General features: G+C 50.8%; 1 protein-coding gene and 1 long non-coding RNA gene across 8 annotated transcripts; one reads left to right on the plus strand and one right to left on the minus strand.

Moving 5' to 3' along the window:
* The first annotated feature begins 43 nt into the window (after nt 1-43).
* Nucleotides 44-22,362, plus strand: APBB1 (amyloid beta precursor protein binding family B member 1). 7 transcript variants are annotated; one of them, XM_077866690.1, is made up of 14 exons: nt 44-202; nt 7,373-8,107; nt 13,637-13,815; nt 13,913-13,969; nt 14,049-14,134; nt 14,249-14,312; nt 14,755-14,904; nt 15,279-15,406; nt 15,818-15,932; nt 16,073-16,157; nt 16,436-16,519; nt 21,266-21,381; nt 21,527-21,703; nt 21,788-22,362. In XM_077866690.1, exons 2-14 carry the CDS (start codon nt 7,387-7,389, stop codon nt 21,953-21,955), a joined length of 2,130 nt encoding a protein of 709 aa, XP_077722816.1. In that variant the 5' UTR covers nt 44-202; nt 7,373-7,386; the 3' UTR covers nt 21,956-22,362. The 7 variants fall into 7 exon arrangements, with proteins under 7 accessions (XP_077722816.1, XP_077722818.1, XP_077722820.1 ...); XM_077866692.1 differs by having other exon boundaries at nt 13,640-13,815; XM_077866694.1 differs by lacking the exon at nt 14,755-14,904.
* Nucleotides 9,789-12,186, minus strand: LOC144294766 (uncharacterized). Its single transcript, XR_013362122.1, has 2 exons — nt 11,859-12,186; nt 9,789-9,963 (listed from the first exon to the last, which is right to left on the minus strand). It is a non-coding gene; the product is annotated as an uncharacterized LOC144294766 (long non-coding RNA).
* Nucleotides 22,363-22,686: the final 324 nt, after the last annotated feature.

Genomic DNA, 22,686 nt, shown 5'->3' on the forward strand with positions numbered 1-22,686 from the left:
GCGCGCGGCCCAAGATGGCGGCCCCCCGCCCCCTCCCCCCTCCCCCCCACGCCGCCCGGCGCGCGCCTCCGCTGCTCGGGGCGCGGCCCCGCGGCCCGCGCGCTCCAGGGCGGGGGATGTTGTGATGGAGAAGGCGCCGCGGAGCCGGAGCCCCGCAGCCTGAGCCACCTCCGCCACCTGGGCCTGGGGCCTCCCCGCGCAGGTAGGAGCTGCCCCAGCCCCGGGCCTAGCCCCGGACGCCGGATCCCGACCCCCCTCTGCGGGCAGCGGACCCCGCAGCCCCTTCCCCGCGGCGGCCTGGGGGGCCCTGGTCAGGCCACATCCCCGCGGGCGGTACCCCCGCCGCGCGCGTTCGGACCGTCGTCCAGTCCCCCACCCCCACCTTGCAGGCGCCACCTCGGTCCTCACAAGACCCCCTCCCCGACCTTTATTTACCTCTTGCCCCTCGGGGCTGGAGGGGGGCGAGTCTGGGGGCCACGCAGCGAGGGGCGATGGGGGAGGGGAAGGGGCTGGCGTGGGACGTGGGGCGAGGAAGGCAGGGCCCTCGCGGATTTCTGCAGGGTCCCGGGCCTGGAGTCTGTCAAGCCGCATTCAGTTGCCCTCGGCGACCGAGGGGTGTGCCCTGGGGCCCACCGCGTCCCCGGCTTAGCCAGGAGGCCTCGCGCCAGCAGAAGCACTCACGGAGAGCAGTTTTCCAACCGCCAATTCAGAGGTTATTCCGAATCCCGTTTTGCCTCTGCCTGTGCATTTCTCGCATTCCCAGCCTCTCCAGCATAGTCCCATCTCCCTCTACTCTTTCAAAGCCCAAACCTTGCCTGCACTTGCTGTCATGTCCTCACTTCCCATTCATTCTTAAAACCACTTCATTTGGTCTCTGTCCCTGACACCCACTGACACTGCTGGAGCCAAGGTCACCGGAGACCTCCATGTGTCCGACTCCAATGGACACCTTCCTGTTATCCCCCTTTCCTTTTAGTAGTATTCAGTGGTGTGTGTTAACGCTCCTGGAAGCATTTTTTCTGGTTTCTCTTGTCCGGCATTGGCATTGTCTGCTCCTTCGTGGTCTCATTTGCTACCTCCTTCCCCTCCCTTTAGATGTTGGTAAAGCTCTTGTTTCCATCCTGAGCTGTGCTCTTTCGTTCTGTACTTTCTCCTCTGGTATTTTATTCACTCCCAAGCCTTCAAATTTCATATATATCTGTTAGTGATTCTCAGAGATATATATATATATATATACACATACATATATATATATATATATGTATATATCTGGCTCAGACCTCTTTTCTGAACTCCAGATTCAGCTGCCCTCATGACATCTCCATTGAAGTTCGACAGAAATTCCATACCTACAGATCCCAAGCTGAATTACCTTCCCTGCGTTCCCTCTCCACCCTTCTTCCAAATCTGTTCTTCCTTCAGCTCTCGGAAATGGCTACTTTCCAATCAGTTATCCAAGCTGGAATCCTGGGCAACATTTTAGATTAACCTCTCTCCCTCACACTCTCCATCTCATGTCACCAAATTTTGTCACATCCGCTACCTAAATATTTTTCAAATCCATTCGTTGTGCTCCATCCTGACTGCTATCAAATTTAACCTAAGCCAAAACTCTTTTTTTCCCTCATTGCTCTAACATCATACTCTCTTGTCTACCTCCCCTTAAATACTCTCAACACAATGTGATCTTTTTTTTTTCAATGCATCTATCTGATCATTTATTCATTCAACAAATATACTTTGAGCACCTTTCATATATTAGATACTGTGTTAGGCACTGAAGATATAACTATGAACAAAATAGACTGAGATCTTGTCCTATAATCCAGGAGGGAATCAGATAAGAATAAAATGACAAGTGTAATAAATACCATGAAGCGGATGGTGGATAGTGCCTTGAGACTACATAAGAGCACAAGCTAAATTGGTCTGGGAGGTGTAGAGAGAGAGGGCCAAGGAAGGCTTCTCTGAGAACCTGACATTTGAACGAAGATGTAAAGGGTAAGTTCGAGTTATTTAGGCTGCAGGTTAGCAGAAGGGAAAAGAATCACCTGCAAAACGCCTTGTGGTAGGAGAGAGCATGATGTCTTCTAGGAATCAGAAGGCCAGTAAGGCTGGAGAGCAGAGTGCTGAAGCTGGCAGAGGCCACACTGAGCATGACAGTTTAGGCCATGTTAATAATTTTGATCTTAAGATCTTTGTCCTTGGTGAAGATTGTGATGGTAGTGGATGTGGAGAATAGATGAAGTTCAGACGTTTTCCTCAGAGAGGAAATTTTCAGTATCTGGGGTTAAATGTGGGGAGTGAGGGAGGCAGGGAGGCAGTAGCGTTAAGGATGCTACCCCCTGCTTCTGTTTTGCACAACGGGATGGGTGGTTATATTACTCCATAAACCAGGATCCTGAAAGAGGACCAGTAAATGTATGGCAGAGAGAAACATAAGCAGGCATGTTTGTTTGAGAGTCCTTTGAGACATCCAGGTGGAGATGCTGAATAGGAAGTTGAATGTACACGTCTGGAGCTTGGACGAGGGGTCTGAAATGGAGATGTAAATTTTGAAATATGCACCGGAAGCTGTGGGCACAAATAAATATTTATCTTGAATATTCAATGAGAAAGAGAAAAGGGCCTAAGAACAAGCCATGAGAAATATCAGCATGTAACAGCTGATAGAGGAAGGTGAGCCAGCATAAGGGTCTAAGAAGACACTGGACTGGAACTAGAGTATGTAGGAAGAAAACCGGGAGATGTAGTACAGGGAAGCCACAAGTGAAAGTTGGATGGGAGGCAGGGTTCAAGTAGTGCTGAGAGTAGAACCAAGATGATGTGCGGGTTGGATTAGATGACACAGGGTCCTGCTGACCTTGGCAAGAGCTGTTGCTGAGACATTCTGGGAGTGAAAGCAGGATTGATTGGAGAGGTTGAGCATTGAGTGCGAGGTGAGGAAATGATAACAGTGAGTAGAGACAGCTCTTTCAAGAGGTTTGCTTGAGCTGGATGGGGAGAGAGAAAGAGCAGCTAGTGGCACTGGAGGACCATTGGTCAAGACACATTCTGCTTTTAAGTTGGTAGATAGTAGATCCCATTGAGAAGGAGAGGTTGATTATTTAGAAGAGAAAATGGGTGAACAGTGGTATAAAATTCCTGGAAAGGCATGAAAGGAAGGAACCAATTAAGAGATGAAGCAGTTGGTCTTAGGAAGAAGGATAAAAGGATAGGTGCCGAGGTCAGCAAATTAGTGTTTGTGGACATTCCCCAATCCATTCCATTTCCTCTGGGAAGGAGGAGGGGGAGGTCTTCCTCTGGGAGGGAGGGGTGGTGCACCAGGTGGTCCAAGGAGAGTTGTGCTCTTGTCTCAACTTAAAAGTCTTTCCTTGAGCAGCTCCTTGCTGATGTCTGGGCTAGAGTACAACTCAGACTCCTGTAGTGCCCCCTGTTCCTCCCCCCATCATACTCCATCATTTATTCAACAAATAGGGAGTGCTTATCGGTGCCAGGGACCGTCCAGACCCTGGCACTACACTGCATTGTAAGGGGTGGTTTCCCTGCTATACTGTGTACTCCACTGGGGAGGGACCATTTCTTTTTTTTTTTCTCAAGATTTAGAGATTTTATTTATTTATTTATTTATTTATTTTTAATAAAATAATTTTTATTGGTGTTCAGTTTACCAACATACAGAGTAACACCCAGTGCTCATCCCGTCAAGTGCCCCCCTCAGTGCCCATCACCCACTCACCCCCACCCCCTGCCCTCCTCCCCTTCCACCACCCCCAGTTCGTTTCCCAGAGTTAGGAGTCTTTATGTTCTGTCTCCCTTTCTGATATTTCCCACACATTTCTTCTCCCTTCCCCTATATTCCCTTTCACTATTATTTATATTCCGGGAGGGACCATTTCTTCATAATTCATCACTCTTCCCCATGCCTAGCACAGTGCCTTGCAAATAGTAAGCTGTCAGGTTAGAGGACTCTTGATCTTGAGTAGGATGTACCCCCATCCCTGCAGTCAATCTGAGCCCCTTCACACTTAGTGGCCACTCTTAGCTCCTTGCCTTGAGCCAGAATCCATGTGGCTCTTTCCGTCCTTTGAGAGGCTTCAGGTACACCTAACCCCAAAATGAGTGCCCCTTCTTGAGGATCCTGGGCCGCTGGTTATCCTTTGACCTCAAAAAGTTAGGTGATGGTGCCATACAATGCCTTGAACCAGGAACTTAGGTTTCAGTGCTTGTTCACAACAGAGCTTCTGCATTTCTCCCCCAGTACTTTCTGCCCTGGTGACCAGAGGGACAGGGCTGCCTTGGAGTTGATCTGGCTCTTCACTGTCCCAGCCTCACAGTGTATGTGCCTTTCCCAGATCACACCTCCAAGTGCTAAGGAGGTCAATACCATCCTGACCTCTTAAAAACCTGGCTCCATACACTGCTGCTTCAGAGAAGGACTCATCGTCTCTGTGATCCTCTCAGCTTGCCATAGTCACAGGGTCTTCACATCCTGAAACTCAATGGGGATGCCACTGTGGAACAGCCTTCAAGTCAAGACGTCAGTGTACACTAATTCCCTCCCTCCCTTTGTCCCAGATCTTGGTCCTTACTGCTCTGGGACCTCCTGCCTTCTCAGGTACCCTTCATCATTCTCCAGCAGCCTCTCTAATACTCCTATTGCCCACTTGCAGCCCATGGGGCCGCACAGGTTTGTCTCAGTGTCTGCTCCCACTAGTCTCAGCCTCCAAATCCCTCTTACCCCCTGAGAGCACCTCAGGGTAGCTCTCAGCTCTGGGCACACGTTGTCTGTTCCCTCCATCCTTCCCTTCTGTCCACATCGAGGCTCCACTGTGTGGCACACACACCACGCACACTCCTTGGTAATGGGAATGTGAAGTCGAATAAGACAGTCTCGGGTGTTTGGAGGGAATGGGGCATTGGGTATCATGAGACATGGAGGAGGGAATGGTCCCCTGAGCAAAAAAGAGAGAGAACGGAACAGGAAAGCCTCACTGCTCAGAAGCTGTGCCTGCCGAGCCAAGTTTTGAAACATGAGCAGAGGTTCTCACTCAGGGAGACAGGATTCCAAGCGGGGGGAGCACTGTAAACAAAGAGCCAGGGCTGTCAGGGTGTGACATGTTCTAGAATCTGCCATATTTTGTGAAGCTGGAATGTAAAGTGTGAAAGAGGCAGGGAAGGGGGAGGAGGTCTGAGAGGTCATAGGGATTGGCTCAAGGAGGCTCTCGGTGTCCTGCTAGTGAGCACAGATCTTATTCTGAAGGTAGCAGTGAGCCATCTAAATTTTCCAACTGGGGAGTGACACAATCTGGTTTCCATTTTTGGAAGATTACTGTGGTTCTAGGTAGTGGCAGAGCTGTTTATTTTTCTTGTTTATGCCAGTGACCATGAGTTTGCTTATTACCCAGGTGGAGCCACACCAGGCAGATCTGCAGTTCCACATGAGGCAGACACACAGGAACATTTTTTCATCCAGGTCACGGAAGTGTGCACAGTGTTGTGCTAGGGTTTGAGGAGCTAGGCATGATGGAAAAGCAAACTATGGCTCCTGCCCCAGGACCATGTGCTGTACCTGAGGCACAGCAGAGCCTTGGTCAGACAGCCTAAAGCACCTCACTGGCAATGTGTGCTCAGAGCTGAGAGCTACCCCGAGGTGCAGGGAGAACCAGGACAGGGGGTCAGGGGAGATGGAACTCTTCAGTGGGGGCTAGGGGAGAGAGAGAACGCTCAGGTGAGAAATGGGGGAGAAAGAACCACACGGTGGGAGTCAGAGAGAGAGGTATGCAGTGAGGGGCAGCCAGTGAGACAAGAGTGGTGTGCTGAAGAGAAGGGTTGAGGAGGAAGAGAGGACTCAGAGAGGGGATGGGACAAGTGGAAGGCGACACGGAGCTAAGAGGGCCAGGATGAGGAAGACTTGGTCAGGGAGGATGGCCTGTGAGGTGGTGACAGTGAGGGTCCAGGGAGTAAGCACTTTACAGTGACAGTCAGGGAAGGAGGACACTAGAGCAGTAGAAGGTGAGGATGGAAGGAGGCCTTGATGGGATCACTGGGTAAGGATATTTAGGCAGTGAAGGTGTTCCACAAAGGGGTTGTAATGAGAGAGGGGCCAAGGGGCAGGAAGTTGGGGAGGGCTGTCACTGTGGAACAGGAGATCCCCTCACCTGCAGCAGATGGGATTTGTTTGGGCCACCACGAGTAGTGGTTGAGACACAGTGACATGACCAAAATGTGTTTCCTGCAACTGGCAGAGGAGATGCTAAAATCGGGCCTGGAGGAGATAGGAGAGCAGACTTACACATTCATTCAACAAATATTTATTGAATTCCTGTTCTGTGCCAGGGTTTGTTACGGTCTAGGCATATTGTATTGAAAAGAAAAAAAAAAGACAAAATCTTCCACCATGGAACTGAAATTGCAGTCATGGGGAGACAATGATTAAACAAATAGTGGTAATAATATTGATAAATAGCTTGACAGATGGTGCTAGGCACTAGGGAAGGTTTGCGTGTTGCTGAGAGAGGGCATGGTGGCTTGCAGTTTTAAAAGGGTGTCAGGGAAAGCCTCACTGAGAAGATGACATTTAGATCAAGACATAAAGGGCTGGAGAGTACAGGTCAAAAGCTCCTGTTGATTGAGGCATGAGGCATTATAGGGCCTGGCAGGTGGAGTGGTGTCCAAAGTAAGATACTTTATAGTAACAGTCATCAAGATGTAGCTTCAACTGGCCAATTCAATTCACAAATTGAGGCTGAAGGTCTTTCCTTTGTGACCTTCCTTCCCAGGTCCACGCCCTTGATGGTCTACAGCTCATTCTCTCCTATTCTCACAGTCCCTAGTAGGCCTGGGCTTCGGGGCTGGTTGATGATAGGAACACTGCCTAGGGAGCTCACAGTAGGAAGTTGTGGATAGCAACGTGGCAAGAGGAAGAGGGCAGTCAGTGTCCAGTCCCAGAACACATGAGCCAGTCCCACACCAGCTGGGTCCCTGGCACAGTAAGCCCCGGTCAGATAAGTGGGGGTGGGGATGCACAGAGAGCCATTGTGTGGAAGCTCTGCTGTTGGGATTGAGGGCAAAGCAGGGGCTGGCTGTGCTGTCTCAGAAAGCTCAGGGCTGGGGATTTGGGACTGGGGTGGATTGTAGGCCTGGCCCTAGCCTTTGGTGGAGATGGTGGTTGAGTGGGTGGTGGTGTGGGGGGACAGGAGTTGAGCCTAGTCATTGTCATGGGAAAATAGCTCTCAGGACACAGCAGTGGGTGCTAGTCTGCTGAGCATAAGGGAGATGACGAGGTACGGAGCACAGCCCCAGGCAGAAGCAGGGGTGCTGCTGTCTTGACCTGGAGGCTCAACCACAGTCTCCTATCCTCACCCCACAGGATCTGCCAAGGCCATGTCTGTTCCATCGTCACTGAGCCAGTCGGCCATTAATGCCAACAGCCACGGAGGCCCTGCCCTGAGCCTACCCCTGCCCCTGCACACTGCCCACAACCAGCTGCTCAACTCCAAGCTGCAGGCTACGGCTGTGGGACCCAAGGACCTGCGCAGTGCCATGGGGGAGGGTGGTGGGCCTGAGCCAGGCCCTGCCAATGCCAAATGGCTAAAAGAGGGCCAGAACCAGCTCCGGCGGGCTGCCACAGCCCATCGTGACCAGAACCGCAACGTGACCTTGACCCTGGCAGAGGAGGCCAGTCAGGAGCCTGAGATGGCACCCTTGGGCCCCAAAGGCCTGATGCACCTGTACTCTGAGCTGGAGCTCTCCGCCCACAATGCAGCCAACAGAGGGCTCCGAGGATCTGGCCTGATCATCAGCACCCAAGAGCACGGGCCAGATGAAGGAGAGGAGAAGGCGGCAGGGGAGGCTGAGGAGGATGATGAGGAAGAGGACGAAGAGGAGGAGGAGGAGGACTTGTCTTCTCCCCAAGGGCTGCCCGAGCCCCCGGAGAGTGTGGAGGTGCCCCCCAGACCCCAGGCCCTTGCAGACGGTCCCCGAGAACACAGCAAGAGTGCCAGCCTCCTGTTTGGCATGCGGAACAGTGCAGCCAGTGACGAGGACTCCAGCTGGGCTACCTTATCCCAGGGCAGCCCCTCCTACGGCTCCCCAGAGGACACAGGTACTTTATGGAGCTTGACATGGGGGATCCGGGAGGGCAAGTGGACAGGGGTCAGGCCTCTCCAAATCAATGTCAGGGCCAGCCCAGACATGAGCCACAGAGCTGGTGTCCTAATAGTCCTCAGCAGGCCATATCCAGGTTTTCCTGGATGAAACCATTCCTGATATTCAGAGTGTTTGCACAAGTTGCTAGGTTCATCCATCATGCACACACTGATGGACGGTGGACTTAGGTGCATTTATGGAGCACTTACCAGGTACTGCCCTATGCTTATTATTAATTGTATTCCATCCTCACAGTCATACTGTGAGTTAGATGCTATTATGATGCCCATACATCATACATAGTAGGCCTGGAGAGGTTAAGTAGCTTTTCCAAGCCACAGACAGTCTGGGATCATAGTAGAACTGAGTCTAGACCTGAGCTCTTGTCCTTGCTTATCCTGCCACTGATGCACACAGCACGATGAGCCAGATGAGCTGACTTAAGTCAGCTTTTAACAGGCCAGATCTGGAGGCAACAGCAGCACCTCCCCACAGATGTCTACTTGGAAAGACTGAGGTCGGTTGTGTGCAGAGCACTACTCTGGGCTTTGTAAGGATACCGTTTTGTATTCTTTGTATCAGGAATAGAATACTAACTAAAAGTTAGGAAATAAAAGAAGAAAGAATGAATATATCCATCTTTGTGGGGTGGGCAAGAGGGGACAATAGGTATTGGACTCCAAGGACTGATCATTAAATGTGTCCCATTTAAATAAATTGAATTTCCGTATTTCCTGATGTCACATAGAGATGCAGACAGAGCTGAGCAACAGAGGACAGAGATAATGGGTTGTAGCTACAAGCCCAGAGTTTTCTGGATTGGAAGACAAGTAAAGATTAGGAAAGACTCGGGTGGGCACCTGGCAGCAGGCACCATACCAGACCCCAAACTGTGGAGCCTTTGCAGGGGAGCATGTAGTTCATGCAGGTGAGCCAAAGGCAGTACAGCATCCCCTTTCCAAAAACTTAACATGGATATTTTCAAATATCTAGAAAAGTAGAGAGAATAGAATAATGAGCCCAATTTATCCATGACTCCGTTTTAATAGTGACCAACACATGACTAATTTTGCTGCATCTATACCCTGAACTACTCTTGGGTCCTAGCCTATTTCAAAGCAGACACTCAAATCCATAAGTGTTTGTTTACTCATGCATTTCTAAACAACAAAATTCTTCTAAAAATTTTCACAAAACCATTATCATTAGTACAAAAATTCAGCAATAACTTCTTAATATTATCAAATATCCAGTCAATGTTTATAATTTCCTAATTGTTTAATAAATGACCGCCCACCCCCCCCACACACACACATCCTGCTATTTAAAGTTTTGATTATTTGGATCAATAACCAGTTAGTTGGAGACCTTTCCATGGTGGATGTGTATCTTAAAGTTTCTTTGGGTCTGTATGTCATGCTTCCATTCCTCCGTCTGTCTCTCTTTATTTTTGCTTGCAGAGTGTTGTTTTAAATTAGAGACACAGTGTTATTTATCTTGGGTTTTCCAGAGTCTGGATTTGTAGACTCTCCCTGTGGTGGCATTGAGCAGGTTTCTCTTCCCCTAGATTTCCTGCAGATTTGGTAGTGAGTTCTAGAGCCTTGATCAGATTTGGATTTGAGAGGTTTGTGTGTGTGTGTGTGTGTGTGTGTGTGTGTTGCTTTTGCAAGAACGTTTCATAGGTGGTATTGAGTACTTTTATCAAAGGCAAAGTCTGGTTGCTTCTCTTTTCTGTGATGTTAGTAGCCTTCGATGGTCATTGTTTGGACCTCCTTTTAAAGGAGCAGCTGCTACTTCATTCCAGCTGGTTATCTATAGGGTTGCATGGGGGGGAAATGTCATCCAGTCAGTTCATGCCACTTTTCAAGGAAAACCAAAAACTGGACATTGATGTGAAATAGCCCAATTTCTAAATGTTAGCAGCCAGTTCTGTTTTTTTACAAAGTACCATGCAGGCCACACAAAATCTGAGTCTTGTATTTGTCTGTAGGTTGCTAGTTTGGAACTTCTGCCCTAGCTGTGGGGTATGAGACAGAGGCCAGATACTGGAGAGCCTGATTGGTCCAGGGGCTGCTGGGGTGGTCGCTGTAGTAGCTGCACATGTGAGCCGTCTGGGAGAAGGAGACCAGAACTGCCAAAGAAGTGGGAAGGGCCTGCTGGGCACAGGCATCAACCTCAGCGAGAGAGGACAGCCAAGGATCAAGCTCTGGTGGAGGCTATGGAAAGTGGAGGGAGTGGGGTGGGGCCAGCCTCGGAAAGGGTTGAGTCACTGCTTACTCTTTTGTAATTGTGGTGCTGTGATCATGAAGGCCATGGAGGAGGTCTGGGTTCCTGTAGGAATGGAGTAGCATTGGGCAAAAGTTATTTTGTCCTTCCCAGCCTAGGATCTCCACAGAGTTGTTGATTGAATAAATGAATGAATGGAAGAGTGAATGAACTTTACTACCTGTGTTGAGTTCATACTCAGTGCCAGACCTTGTCCTAAATGCTGAGAAGGCATAGCACAAGGGACAGAGGTTCCTGTCCTCATGGCGCTCACAGTCTAGGGGGTACAGAGAGAGACGGGCAGCTCTGATCCGCATGGTGAGCACTGGGATGGAAGATGTGCAGGAGGGCACTCAGCCTGTGTGCATGGGGGTGAGGGGGTGGGTCAGTTTTGATATGTGACCTTTACATGCAGGCCTGAAGAAGGAGTGGGTGATAGTTAGGTGAAACCTGAGGGAAGGAGGCTGGGCTTGTAGAGGATGAGGGGCATGAAGAGCAGCGAGAGAGAGACAAGGGGCGTGGGGGCTGGTGATCAGAAATAAGGCTCGAAGGCAGAAGGTTAGAGGCTCATAACAGCACACACACCCCGGGAGGAGTTTGAGTTCTATCCTGAGGGCAAGAGAAAATAATTAAGATTACTAAGGTAGAGAATAGTTCAGCATTTTGAAACAATCATGTGGGCTGTAGCGTGCAGTCCACATTGGAGGAGACTAGGCTGGAGGAGGGAGCCCACCTGTGAGGCTGTTGCTGTGATCCAGGTAAGAATTCCAGATAAAAGGGAGAAGCTTGAACTACTGTAGTGACATGGGGATGGAGAAGAGGAAAGAGCATTATGTGACTCACTGACTCCCGAGCAAATGGCTATACCTGTTTCACCATGACGGCATGCACAGATGAATGAATGATGCACAAACCTTTGAATTCGTGCGTCAGTGCCTGAATGAGTCGATGCAGGAGTGAAGATGTACATTCCTGAATAAATGTGTGCATGTGGCGTGGCAAAGGCCTTAGTGGGGCTGTGCTTGGAGGGAGATGTGCCAGGCTCCAGAAGGGCCTCCCAGATGGTCAGAGGGGGAGAGCAGCCCGCCCCTCCAGGACAGATCGGAAGGATGAAGCTCTTTGAAGCAGGAAGGTACAGGCTAACAGGGATGGCAGATGGATTGGTGTGTGACTCAGTCAGAAGATGGTGAATTGGTCCCCAGATTCAAGAGGTGTGTGACCCTTCATGAAGAAGGGTATGTCTGTGGAGGGCACGGTTGCTCTTGCTGTTGGTGCTCCTGAAAGGTTCCACAGGAGAGCCCGGAAGGCACTGGAGGGTCCCTGGGGAAGAGCAGACATTTTAATTCCCTGGGGTCTGAGATGAAGGCAGGGTGGAGAGAGAAGAGGTGATAATGGCTACCTAGAAGGCTGAACAGGCAAGAGCCCCTCCTCCATGGGCCTACCTCATTTGCAAACAGGGTGGTGAGGAATCTTGCTTGCATCAGGTGTGCGGCCACCTTGGGTGACCACACCTGCTCCCAGCCCCTCTGTGTGCCTGGTTGCCCAGCAGCCTGGGTCTGGGGACTGCCTGTATCCTCAGTGCTGCCTCTTGGACCAGTCAGGATTCCTGGTTTCCCTGGTAACGGGAAGCACGTCAGCAGTCTGGGCGCTCCCAACCGTCCTGGTGCTGCGGTTGCCGAGGAGACGCTGCAGCCTAGCTGGGCCCTGGCAGGTGAGGGGGGCTGTGCAGGGAAGCCCCAAGCCCAGCCTCAAGCTTGCTGGGGCCCAGCCTTCAAGGCCCACTTTTGGGCTCAAACTGCAGGGCAGGTCCTGGGCAGGGGAGGGATCCCCGGGAGCTCTGAAACCACACCCTTTTTGTGCTGAGAGCTAGTCTTTGCAGGGCCCCAGGTGGCTGAGGTATTCCTGAGGGGCTGAGTTTCCTGGTGTCCTCCAGACTAGGTTTGACTGTGGCACTCTGATGCCCATTACGGGGTGGGATGGAGATTCAGAATTGGGGGAGGGGAGTCAGGATTAGAAAGAAGAAATGTGGGCAGGAAGGGCTAGGGTCTTATGAGGACCCTCTATTCCCCCCCCCCCCCACGGAGGTCCCATGGTGGTCCTGGCCCCTCCTTAGTGAGCGCCAGGCGGGGGAGGATCTTGCCTGGCAGGCGCTCTGCCCTGGTGAGAAGGGGGCGGGATGAGCTTTTCTCTGCAGCCCAGCACCAGGCTGTGAGCCCAGCTGGCTGGGCTGGAGGGGCTGTGAGGAGGGAGGGTGGAGGCAGGAGGGGCTGGGAACCAGCGCCATGTTCTCCCAGGACTTTTTCCTGGCCATCATCCTTCAGGACAGCAGCCCAGGTGAGGGGTAGCATGAGGCTGGGCAGAATATGAGGTGGGGCTGGGTAGGGAGGAGAGGCAGAGGAGGCATAAGCTGGGTTACAGGGCTGGAGTGGTGTGGCTCTGCTGGAAGAAGAGGGGTGTATGTCACAGGTATATGTGCATGTGCATAAGACGTTTGCCTGCATCTGTGTGTGGCAGGGGTCAAGGTGTGAGTGTGTGTGGTATCTGCACACACGAGGCAGAGGTTGACTGAGTGTGCATTCACTGTGTGGTACCCACACATGTGTTGGGGGTTGTTGTGGGTGTGGTCTCTGCACACATGTGGTAGGAGCTGATACATATAACCGTGTGTGTGCATACCTCTGTATGGTAACTTCGTTAAGGTATGGCTGGAGTTGGGTTGTATGTGTGTTTGCCCCTGCACATGTGTGTGCACCTGTGATACCCACCGTCTCTGCTGGTATTTTCTGTGTGTGTACACCCTTGTGTTTGTGGTGGCTGCACAGGTGTGTAGTAGGGCTTATATGTGTTGTGTGTTTGAGTGCACGTGTGTGTGCAAGAGCTGACAAGTGTGTGTGTGCCTGAGATATGGGCATATATGATAGGAGGTCAGTTAGGGTCACCCAGCCTCCTTCTCCTCTCTCTGTCTTCCTCCTTCCCTCTATGTGGGCACATTAGCCAGGAGCAGGGTCCAGGAGGAGACCTGAGTCATGTCCCCTGCTGGTGGTCCCCCATGTTGTGGCTCCCGACTGCAAGCTCTCGGAGGAAGCAGGAACTTTGTGCTGGAACCCTTCCCCCATCCCTTCCTGTCCACCATGGGATCTCCACGAGGGGATTGGCATAAGTACCTACTGTATGCTTGTTGGGTGGGTAGACCCTCATCAGTCCCCCCCAACCCACCCAGCAGATTCCTTCTGGAACCCCAACGCCTTCGAGACGGATTCCGACCTGCCAGCTGGATGGATGAGGGTCCAGGATACCTCAGGGACCTACTACTGGCACATCCCAACAGGGACCACCCAGTGGGAGCCCCCAGGCCGGGCCTCTCCCTCACAGGGGAGCAGCCCCCAAGAGGAGTCTCAGGTAAGCTCACAGGCCTGTTGCTTTTTGTACAGGGGTGGAGGGGTGTTGCTGCCAGAACAAGATAAGCTACCCACTTATTGCTCCTCCCTCTTCATAGCTCACTTGGACAGGCTTTGCCCATAGAGAAGGCTTTGAGGATGGAGAATTTTGGAAGGTGAGGGGACCTGCTCTACAATGGGGGAGCTGGAGAAGGGGCATCATTTTGGTCCTGACTCCTCTCTCCCCTTTCCAAGGATGAACCCAGTGAGGAGGCTCCTATGGATTTGGGACTGAAGGACACTGAGGAGGGGGCATTGCCCTTCCCAGCTCAGAGCCTCAGGTGAGTGGGAAGGCATGATACAGTGGGCTGGCAGGGGGATAGACCTCTCTGGGAGGGGCATTAGGACAGCTCCACGTTTGAGCATCTGTACCAAATGTTACCATATTCCTCCAGCCCAGAGCCATTACCCCAAGAGGAGGAGAAGCTGCCCCCACGGAATGCCAACCCAGGGATCAAGGTTTGTTTAAGACCAATGCCTATTCCTCAGGCTGGGGCTCCTCTATGTGCAGGAGACCCCCTGTGTCATGTTCTGGGGGGCATCTCTGGTCTCAGTAAGCTCTCCAGGTCCTGAGTTAGGAGTTTTTCCAGTCTTAGCATAGATCCCTGTTTCTGAGCCAGAGGCACATCAGTGTTTCACTCAAGCAGCCCAGTGGCTTGGCAGGGGCTCCATCCAGGCTTGACTCAGATGCTTCCTTGTGCTGGCAGGGGTCTCCTCTGAGACCATCCCCCTCCCGCCAACTGTATCCTGTTGGAGAGCTTTTCAGTCTTAGCTCAGAGCATCCTCCCAGCTGCCATGTTCTGAGTCAGGAACTCCTCTGCTCTTAGCAGAGAGTGTCCTATGGGTCCTCTGGTTCTAGCTCAGACCCTATACCTCCCACCCCCTCTTCTATATCTGGCAGTGTTTCGCCGTGCGCTCCCTAGGCTGGGTGGAGATGACCGAGGAGGAGCTGGCCCCTGGACGCAGCAGTGTGGCAGTCAACAACTGCATCCGTCAGCTTTCCTACCACAAAAACAATCTGCACGACCCCATGTCTGGGGGTTGGGGGGAGGTGAGGGCTGAGCTGGTGGGTATGGTTCAGTGGAGAAGGGAAGGGAGCTGTGAGAGAGAGGAGAGCTGGGCTGCCTGAGCAGTGGCTGGGGGAGGGAGGTGTCAACCCCTTGCAAGTGACAGCCTAGTGAGATTGTTGTGTGATCCCAGGTTGGGGCCTTGGGAGATGGTTTCTAGCAATGACCAGATGATAAAGGGAGTCACGTAAGGGATGACAGTTGTGACCTCTACTAGAGTGAAGCCTGCAAGGTGGGTGATCCACCACCAAGGCCAGGACCCCACATCTGTGGCTGACCTCCCCTGAGCTGGAGGTGGCAGAGATGAGTCACCTCCCCAGCTGGGGCTCCACTGAGTGCCTGCTTCCTGGGCCCACAGGGAAAGGACTTGCTGCTACAACTGGAGGACGAGACACTAAAGCTGGTGGAGCCGCAGAGTCAGGCCCTACTGCATGCCCAGCCCATCGTCAGCATTCGAGTTTGGGGCGTCGGGCGGGACAGTGGAAGGTGGGAGCTGTGCCTGGGACCCTAGGGTGGGGGCTCATCTGGCAGTCAGAGTGGGGGCCCTCCTTCCTGACTCTACTCTTTGCCTCTCTTATGCTGCTGGAACCAGAGAGAGGTACTTATACCTAATTTACCCTGACCATTCCTCCTCCTACACTAGGACCAGATACCTCAAAGCACCCAAGTTCCCTTATTCCGCCCTGCCCCTTCTTGCCCGCTGTGCTCGCCCATTTTCCCCTACCTCGGCATGCTTGCCTGTCTACCCACCAGCCAGAAGGCAGCACCCACAGGACACCATCCTGAGGGCAGAAGCCCTGAAGGAGCTGTGATGGACAGGGAGGGCATGGGTGGGGTAGGGATGATGCCTCGCACTGGATGGCACTGGGAGACACTGAGGTACCCCTCCCCCAACAGGGACTTTGCCTACGTAGCTCGCGATAAGCTGACCCAGATGCTCAAGTGCCACGTGTTTCGCTGTGAGGCACCTGCCAAGAACATCGCCACCAGCCTGCATGAGATCTGCTCTAAGGCACGGCCCCCTCTGCTCCCTGGACTAGCTGGCACCTTTGCTCTACAAGGATGTGGGTGGGGTCATTGAATGGGGGTGGGGGACTCTGGGGCAATGAAGCCCTAATGGACTCTCTCTCGCTCCTCCCCTCCTCTCTTCAGATCATGGCCGAAAGGCGTAATGCCCGCTGCTTGGTAAATGGACTCTCCCTGGACCACTCTAAACTGGTGGATGTCCCTTTCCAAGGTCAGTGCCACAACCCTGCCAGATCCAGCTCAGCTTTGTTAGAAAGGTGAGGTGACCCAAGAAGAGGCATAAGCTACTACATGGACATGATAAAAAATGGGCACATAGAGACTAAATTCTTTGGATCAAATAAGTGGAGGGACTTTGGTTAAAGGGAGGTGGGGAAGGGCTGGAGGTAGGGCCTTGGATGGGTGCATATCCAGCTTATGCCCTGGTGGTGGGGCCTGGGAGTGAGCAAGGTCTGCCACCATGGCTGATCCTCCTTTTCTTTTCCACAGTGGAATTTCCAGCGCCTAAGAATGAGTTGGTACAAAAGTTCCAAGTCTATTACCTGGGGAATGTGCCTGTTGCTAAACCTGTTGGTATGTATGTTCTTCTTCACCCAGGGACCACCATCCTGATCCCAAAGCTATGCCCCCACCCTCTGCCTTCTAAAACCTTTTTTTACCAGACCTTCCTCATGCTTGATGTCCCCCTGCTCTTTAAAATGCATCCCACCTCCTGTACCTCTGTCCTATCTGCATTCTGTGTCCTGCCTTATACCAGCAGTTGGCCTGCCTTCACTGAGTTTGAACCATTGAACTAGGCACATAGGAGACCCACTCTTGCATCTCACAGAGAAGCTTTGATTGGGTTAGGAGGTGGGTCTTAGATGACTAGAAATACCAGGTAGCAGCTGGGAGCTGGGTTGGGTATTACAGCACTAACCATGAGCTGTGAGCATCCAAAGAGGAAGCAGTGAGCATAATTGTGACATGCTTTATTGCTTATGAAGTACTTCCTTATATGTCGTGTAAGTTTTGATGTTCCTATGAGGTTGGGATTATGTTAATATCCATTGTGTAGATAAGGAAACTGAGAGTAGAGACTATCTGATACTGTCTTATATTTCTAGTGCTTTCACAGTACTTGTTATTTATTTTTCATTCATTTAACAAATACCTATGAAGCTTACCATGTGCTGGGTCCTGGGAGAACAATGATCATAGCTTTCATGGAGGTTACAGAAGGTTGCAGCAGAGAAAAACAAAACAAAACAGAAAGTAGTCAAATAATCATATTAATAATAAATGTGTAATTACAAATTGAGTCATTCGTTGAAAGAAAGTAGCAAGGTGCTATAAAACTATGTGAGAGAGGAACTTCATTTAGTCAGAAAAGACTTCCTTGAGAAAATGACACTTAAACTGAGATCAAAAAAATGAATTGAGGCTAATGTGGTAAAGTGGGATGGAGCTAGGAATAAAGCAGGGGAATATCATTCCAGGCAGGTTAAACAGTGTAGAAGTGGATCCACAGTGGAGGGCACTTTGGTACTTCAAAGGCATTGAGAGAAGGCCATTGGTGCCAGATGAGGCTTGGGAGTTGGGTCGCAAGTCAGACATTATGGACCACATTAATGATTTGTTCTTCATCCTAAAATCAGTATGGAGCTATAGTCGAATTTTCAGGAAAATACTTTGCATAATCAAATTTGAATTCTGTAAAAGTTGGCTTTGGTTATACCATGGAATAAAATGTTTAGCAGGTGGAGGTGGATGTGAGGAATCAATTAGGAGGATCTTGGAGTAGTTATGGCTGGTAAGAAGAGTATCATGGGCTATGGTGGAACTGAAGAAGAGTATGCAGATTGAAGAGACGTTTATTTATTTATTTATTTATTTTTTAAATTTTTTTTTTATTTATTTATGATAGGCACACAGTGAGAGAGAGAGAGGCAGAGACACAGGCAGAGGGAGAAGCAGGCTCCATGCACCGGGAGCCCGATGTGGGATTCGATCCCGGGTCTCCAGGATCGCGCCCTGGGCCAAAGGCAGGCGCCAAACCGCTGCGCCACCCAGGGATCCCTGAAGAGACGTTTAAACAATTAGAATCAACAGATCTTGATGATTGACAATGTAGGACAAGGGACAGAGGCATTCAGGCTGACTCCTGGCTTCCTGGCTTTGGAAACTAATGCCATTCTGTAAAGGTAGTAGACATTGGAAGAGGCCAGTTTTGGTATGGAGATTGGAGTTCGGTTTCAGATATGCCAAATTTGATGGGAAAGCTGAGTGACAAACTCAGGTTGGCAGTTGGATTCACAGAGGAGAGGTCTGGGTTGCAGATTCAAATGTGGCATTATTGGGTTATAGAGGTAATCAAAGCCATGAGTGTAGAGGAGACTGATCCCTGAAAATAAGCAGCCCACAGTGAAAAGAGAAATGAGGCTAGGCCTAGCTTTTAGACCCTCAGCATTTAATGGACAGAGGAGGAGGAAATTGACAAGGATTGTGGGAGCAGAAGAAGAGAAGTGGGAGGCAAAAAGACTGCTTCAAGAGGCGGTCAAGTGTCACATCAAAAGATACTTAGGAAGAACTCAACTGTTTGATGAATGGATAAATGAACACATGAAACAATGAATGAGACTTACCTCAAATGACATGGCCAGGAGGTGGGAGGCCTAGGGCTCAAACCTGGTCATCTTCAATTTTCTGCTCTTTCCCTCAAACCATACTGACTTTAATGATGAGCACCTTAGATCCAATAAGGAAACCCTTCTTAGAAAGAATGGAAATTGAGCTAGGGTTTGAAAGGGGGCCTGTCTTTACAGAGGGTAGTTGGTATTCCACTTGGATTCAGTGGCAGTGCCACAGACAGGGAGCCAGAGGTGAGAAAATAATGTGTGGGGAGCAGGAAGGAAGCTTGGCTGACTCCTACATCTTTGCTTTCATTTCTTTCTGTTTTTCACCCTCAACTTCCAAACCCTTGTTGCTTCTTCCAGTTACAGTTCCTACCCCCCACCCTCTCTATCCACCTTACTTAGGTTCTCACGATGATGAAGCAACTGTCTACGATCCTTGACTGCCCCTCTGCTGCCCGTCACTTCAATGGTCAGCTCCCTAAACTCTCTAAACTCACTTCCTGCTTTGTCTTATGCTCCCTTTTTAACCTCCAGGAGTTTAACATTGGCTCCTCCTAAAGCTGCAGCATTCATTCATAAATCATTCATTTATTTAACAAGTATCTGTAGGATGCCTATCTGTGTGAGGCACTATTCTCAGTTTTTGGTTCACATTAATGAACCAAACTGACAGATTCTTGCCTTCAGGTAGCTGACAATTTAGTCAGGAGAGACAGACAATAATGAAATTATGTAATATGTTGGAAGGCAACATGATACGGGGAAAAATGCACAGTAGGATAAAGGGGATTGAGAGTGCAGGGCTGGGGGTCAGGGAATAGGTTTTAATCCTGAGTTGTTACCAAATATGGCAGACTGTTTGTAGGCCACATTGCTCCACAATTTTCCCTACCTCCACACCAATTCTCCCCACATTCCAAGGTCAGGCCCCATCCCCATGGCCCCATGAGCTTTGATATCTTGTCCACACTCATGGTGTTCGAGATTTTTCCATAGACTGGAATAAACGTCAAAAACACCACAGCCCTTGTCAATTGACCTGACCCACTCAGGAACTGCCTGTGTTTTCACCCTTCTGTGGGCTCCTAGGTTACTTGGTTATACCAGTTTGGTTGCATTTACCCATGTTGCCTTGAGGGTGATTTGCTCAAGCATCTGGAATTCCTTAAGTAGATAATAGATAAGCCCTGTGCTAGGATTGGGGACACAGAGATGAATTAAACTTGCCTTCCCTCCTTGAGATGGCCAAAGCCCAGGGTGGAAAAAGGTTTTCCAGGAGTTACAAGATGTGCTAGTAGTTGTCCCAGCAGCATCCTCACTCTGCCCTGCAGCAGGGAAGGCTTCCGGGATGGGTCTTGGGTGAACCTTGAAGGATGAGAATCAGGAGTTTCTCATACAAACAATCAAGAGGGAAAGGGCACTCTAGACAGAGGCTTTTCCACAGTTACATCCTGTGTCCCTTGAGGGCATCCTCTTCTCTTACTTTGTATTCCCAATCTGCCTAGCAGGGCATTTGCCAAGATTAGATGTTAATAAATGCTACATAAATCATTTGAAGCTCAGGGAGTAGTAAAATATGAGGCTTGACAGCTAAGATGAGGCCAGTTTTTGGAGGACTTACATAATTAGGAGAGGAATTAGGCCTTGATCCAGCCAAAGGTAAGATGAACAAGGCCAAGATGAGGGAAGACTTTCAAGGAAGACATTTGTCCTCTTCCTTGTCTGCCCACAAAGGGTCCATGTGGTCTGCTCCTGTGGGAACCCAGAGACACTGAAAGGGGCAAGAGGGCCCTGGAGTGGGCCGCAGAGCTGCATGCTTTCATGTTGGCACTGTTTAACCTCTTAGTTGTGAAGGTGAAGACATGGTAGATCAGAGCCCATTCATGAGAAGCGTGGGACTGGAACCCATGCCTCCACTGTGCCGTGTGCTTCCTCTGCCTTGCATCTCTGCTGAGTGCAAGCAAAAGTGGGATGCAAGAGTGAACTGTTTAATAGCAGTTTGAGTGGAGGGAACCACTGTGTTACAGGGGGATATTGATTGATTGATCTAAAAGCTAGGAACCTTCTGTTCCTTGTCCTCTTAATACATTATAGAAATTACCAAAATTACTGAACCCAACTAAGATTTGACAGTCCTTCTAGTTCTGAAAACTAGAAATATAGAGAAGAAGCAGAGGAACTGTAAGCTTCGGTTTCCTTATCTAAAATGGTGGTTAAAGAATCAGTTGGGAGATTGTTGTAAGGTGTAAATGAAATTGTGCACTGTAATGACTGGCATGCACAGTGGGATACAAAAGTCAACATACCTTAAGTGGATAGAAAACAAAACAAAGATTGGGTCGTGGGAGAGGTGTGGCTTATAGGGGCTGATTTGGGAGTCCTTGTTGTATGATGCAGGATAATGTCTGAATGTGGGCAAACACTGAGAGCCAGGACGTGGAGAGGTCAGAGCTTTGGGGAATCAGTTCATTTTGGAGGCTGAAGGAAGAGGCAGAGTCAAATAAGGAAAACCGAGCCTAGGATTCAATATGGAAGAAACCAGGAAAGTGCTAAATCACTGAAGCCAAGGAGGAGGGCACCCAGGAAGGGGTATCTGTGCAGCATCATCCAGGGCTGTTGACTGGTGAGGTGGGCATGGAGCAAAGGCCCTGGGGCATCCTCTCCCCATCCCTAGTGGTGTCATGTTTGTGTCCATATCTTCCAGGGGTAGATGTGATAAACGGGGCCCTGGAGTCAGTCCTGTCCTCCAGTAGCCGTGAGCAGTGGACCCCAAGTCACGTCAGCGTGGCTCCTGCTACTCTTACCATCTTGCATCAGCAGGTAAAGACCAGGGTGGGAGAAGGCTTGGCTATGCCTTGCCATGGAGGGGAGCCTGGGGTGGTTGAGGAAGAGCTGCCAGTAAGTGGATATGCCAGTAGAAGAGAGGGTTGGGCTGTTCCTTCCTAACTGGGTTCTGTCCCTCTAGACGGAAGCAGTGCTGGGGGAATGTCGGGTGCGTTTCCTCTCCTTTCTGGCTGTGGGCAGAGATGTCCACACATTTGCATTCATCATGGCTGCCGGCCCAGCCTCCTTCTGCTGCCACATGTTCTGGTGCGAGCCCAATGCTGCCAGCCTTTCAGAGGCTGTGCAGGCTGCGTGCATGGTAAGCATGTAGGGTGGTGGAGTGATGACGCCCACTCCACATGGGGCAGGCTGGAGAGTGACTGCCCCACCTGCCTCTTTGCAGCTCCGCTATCAGAAGTGTCTGGATGCACGTTCCCAGGCCTCCACCTCCTGCCTCCCAGCACCCCCTGCTGAGTCCGTTGCCCGGCGTGTAGGGTGGACTGTCCGCAGGGGCGTTCAGTCGCTGTGGGGTTCGCTCAAGCCCAAACGCCTGGGGGCCCATACCCCTTGAAGCCCTCAGTCCTCCCTCCACCTGCTTGCATTGAGCCCCAGGGAACTCAAGGGTGTGGAGCAGGGAGGGGCCCTAGAGGCTAGCGTTAGGCCTCAGGTTCCCCCCAAAGTTTCCCCACTCCAGTAGCTGGGGTTCCCTGCCTAGGGGCTGGGGAGAGAGATACCTCATCCCTGCAATGAAGTGACAATACTGGATTGATAAGAGGAGCAAGAAGCAAGGCCAGCCCCGGGCTCTCCACCCCCATGTTTCAGGTGGAGCAGGAGGAACTGGTCTAGGCCAGGCCCCATCTTGGTAGGGTCCGGCAGGGGCAGTAGGAGGGGACTGGTTCAGGCATGGGTCCCCTCCCCCCGTTCCATGGGCACCTCTGCTGTACTGATATCACTAATAAAGTCTGTCTGCCCTGCTAAGCTGTGTGCCTTCCTGTGCCTGCATCACACCATCACCTGTAGTACCCCGATCTCTCGTTCAGATCATATTCCCAAAGCCACCTTGTCCTCCCTGATTTGTTTATTATTATTTTAAAAATATTTTATTAATTTATTTGAGAGATAAAGAGCGAGAGCGAGAGAGAGCAGGGGCAGGCAGAAAGAGAATCTCAAGCAGACTCTGAGCTGAGCACAGAGCCCCACCCGAGGCTTGATCCCAGGACCCTGAGATCAGTGACTCCAGCTGAAATCAAGAGTCAGAGGCTTAACCAACTGAGCCACCCAGGCATCTCACCCTCCCAGCTT

Source organism: Canis aureus, chromosome 23 (genome assembly GCF_053574225.1).
Source record: "Canis aureus isolate CA01 chromosome 23, VMU_Caureus_v.1.0, whole genome shotgun sequence".
NCBI classification, from domain to species: Eukaryota; Metazoa; Chordata; class Mammalia; order Carnivora; family Canidae; genus Canis; species Canis aureus.

Bases quoted from the DNA above. Each gene is read 5' to 3' on its own strand.
- APBB1 (XM_077866690.1), top strand. From the start codon at position 7,387: ATGTCTGTTCCATCGTCACTGAGCCAGTCGGCCATTAATGCCAACAGC. The intron at 13,816-13,912 runs GTAAGCTCACAG...CCCTCTTCATAG, and splicing joins GCCCCCAAGAGGAGTCTCAG to CTCACTTGGACAGGCTTTGC. The intron at 15,933-16,072 runs GCACGGCCCCCT...TCCTCTCTTCAG, and splicing joins TGCATGAGATCTGCTCTAAG to ATCATGGCCGAAAGGCGTAA.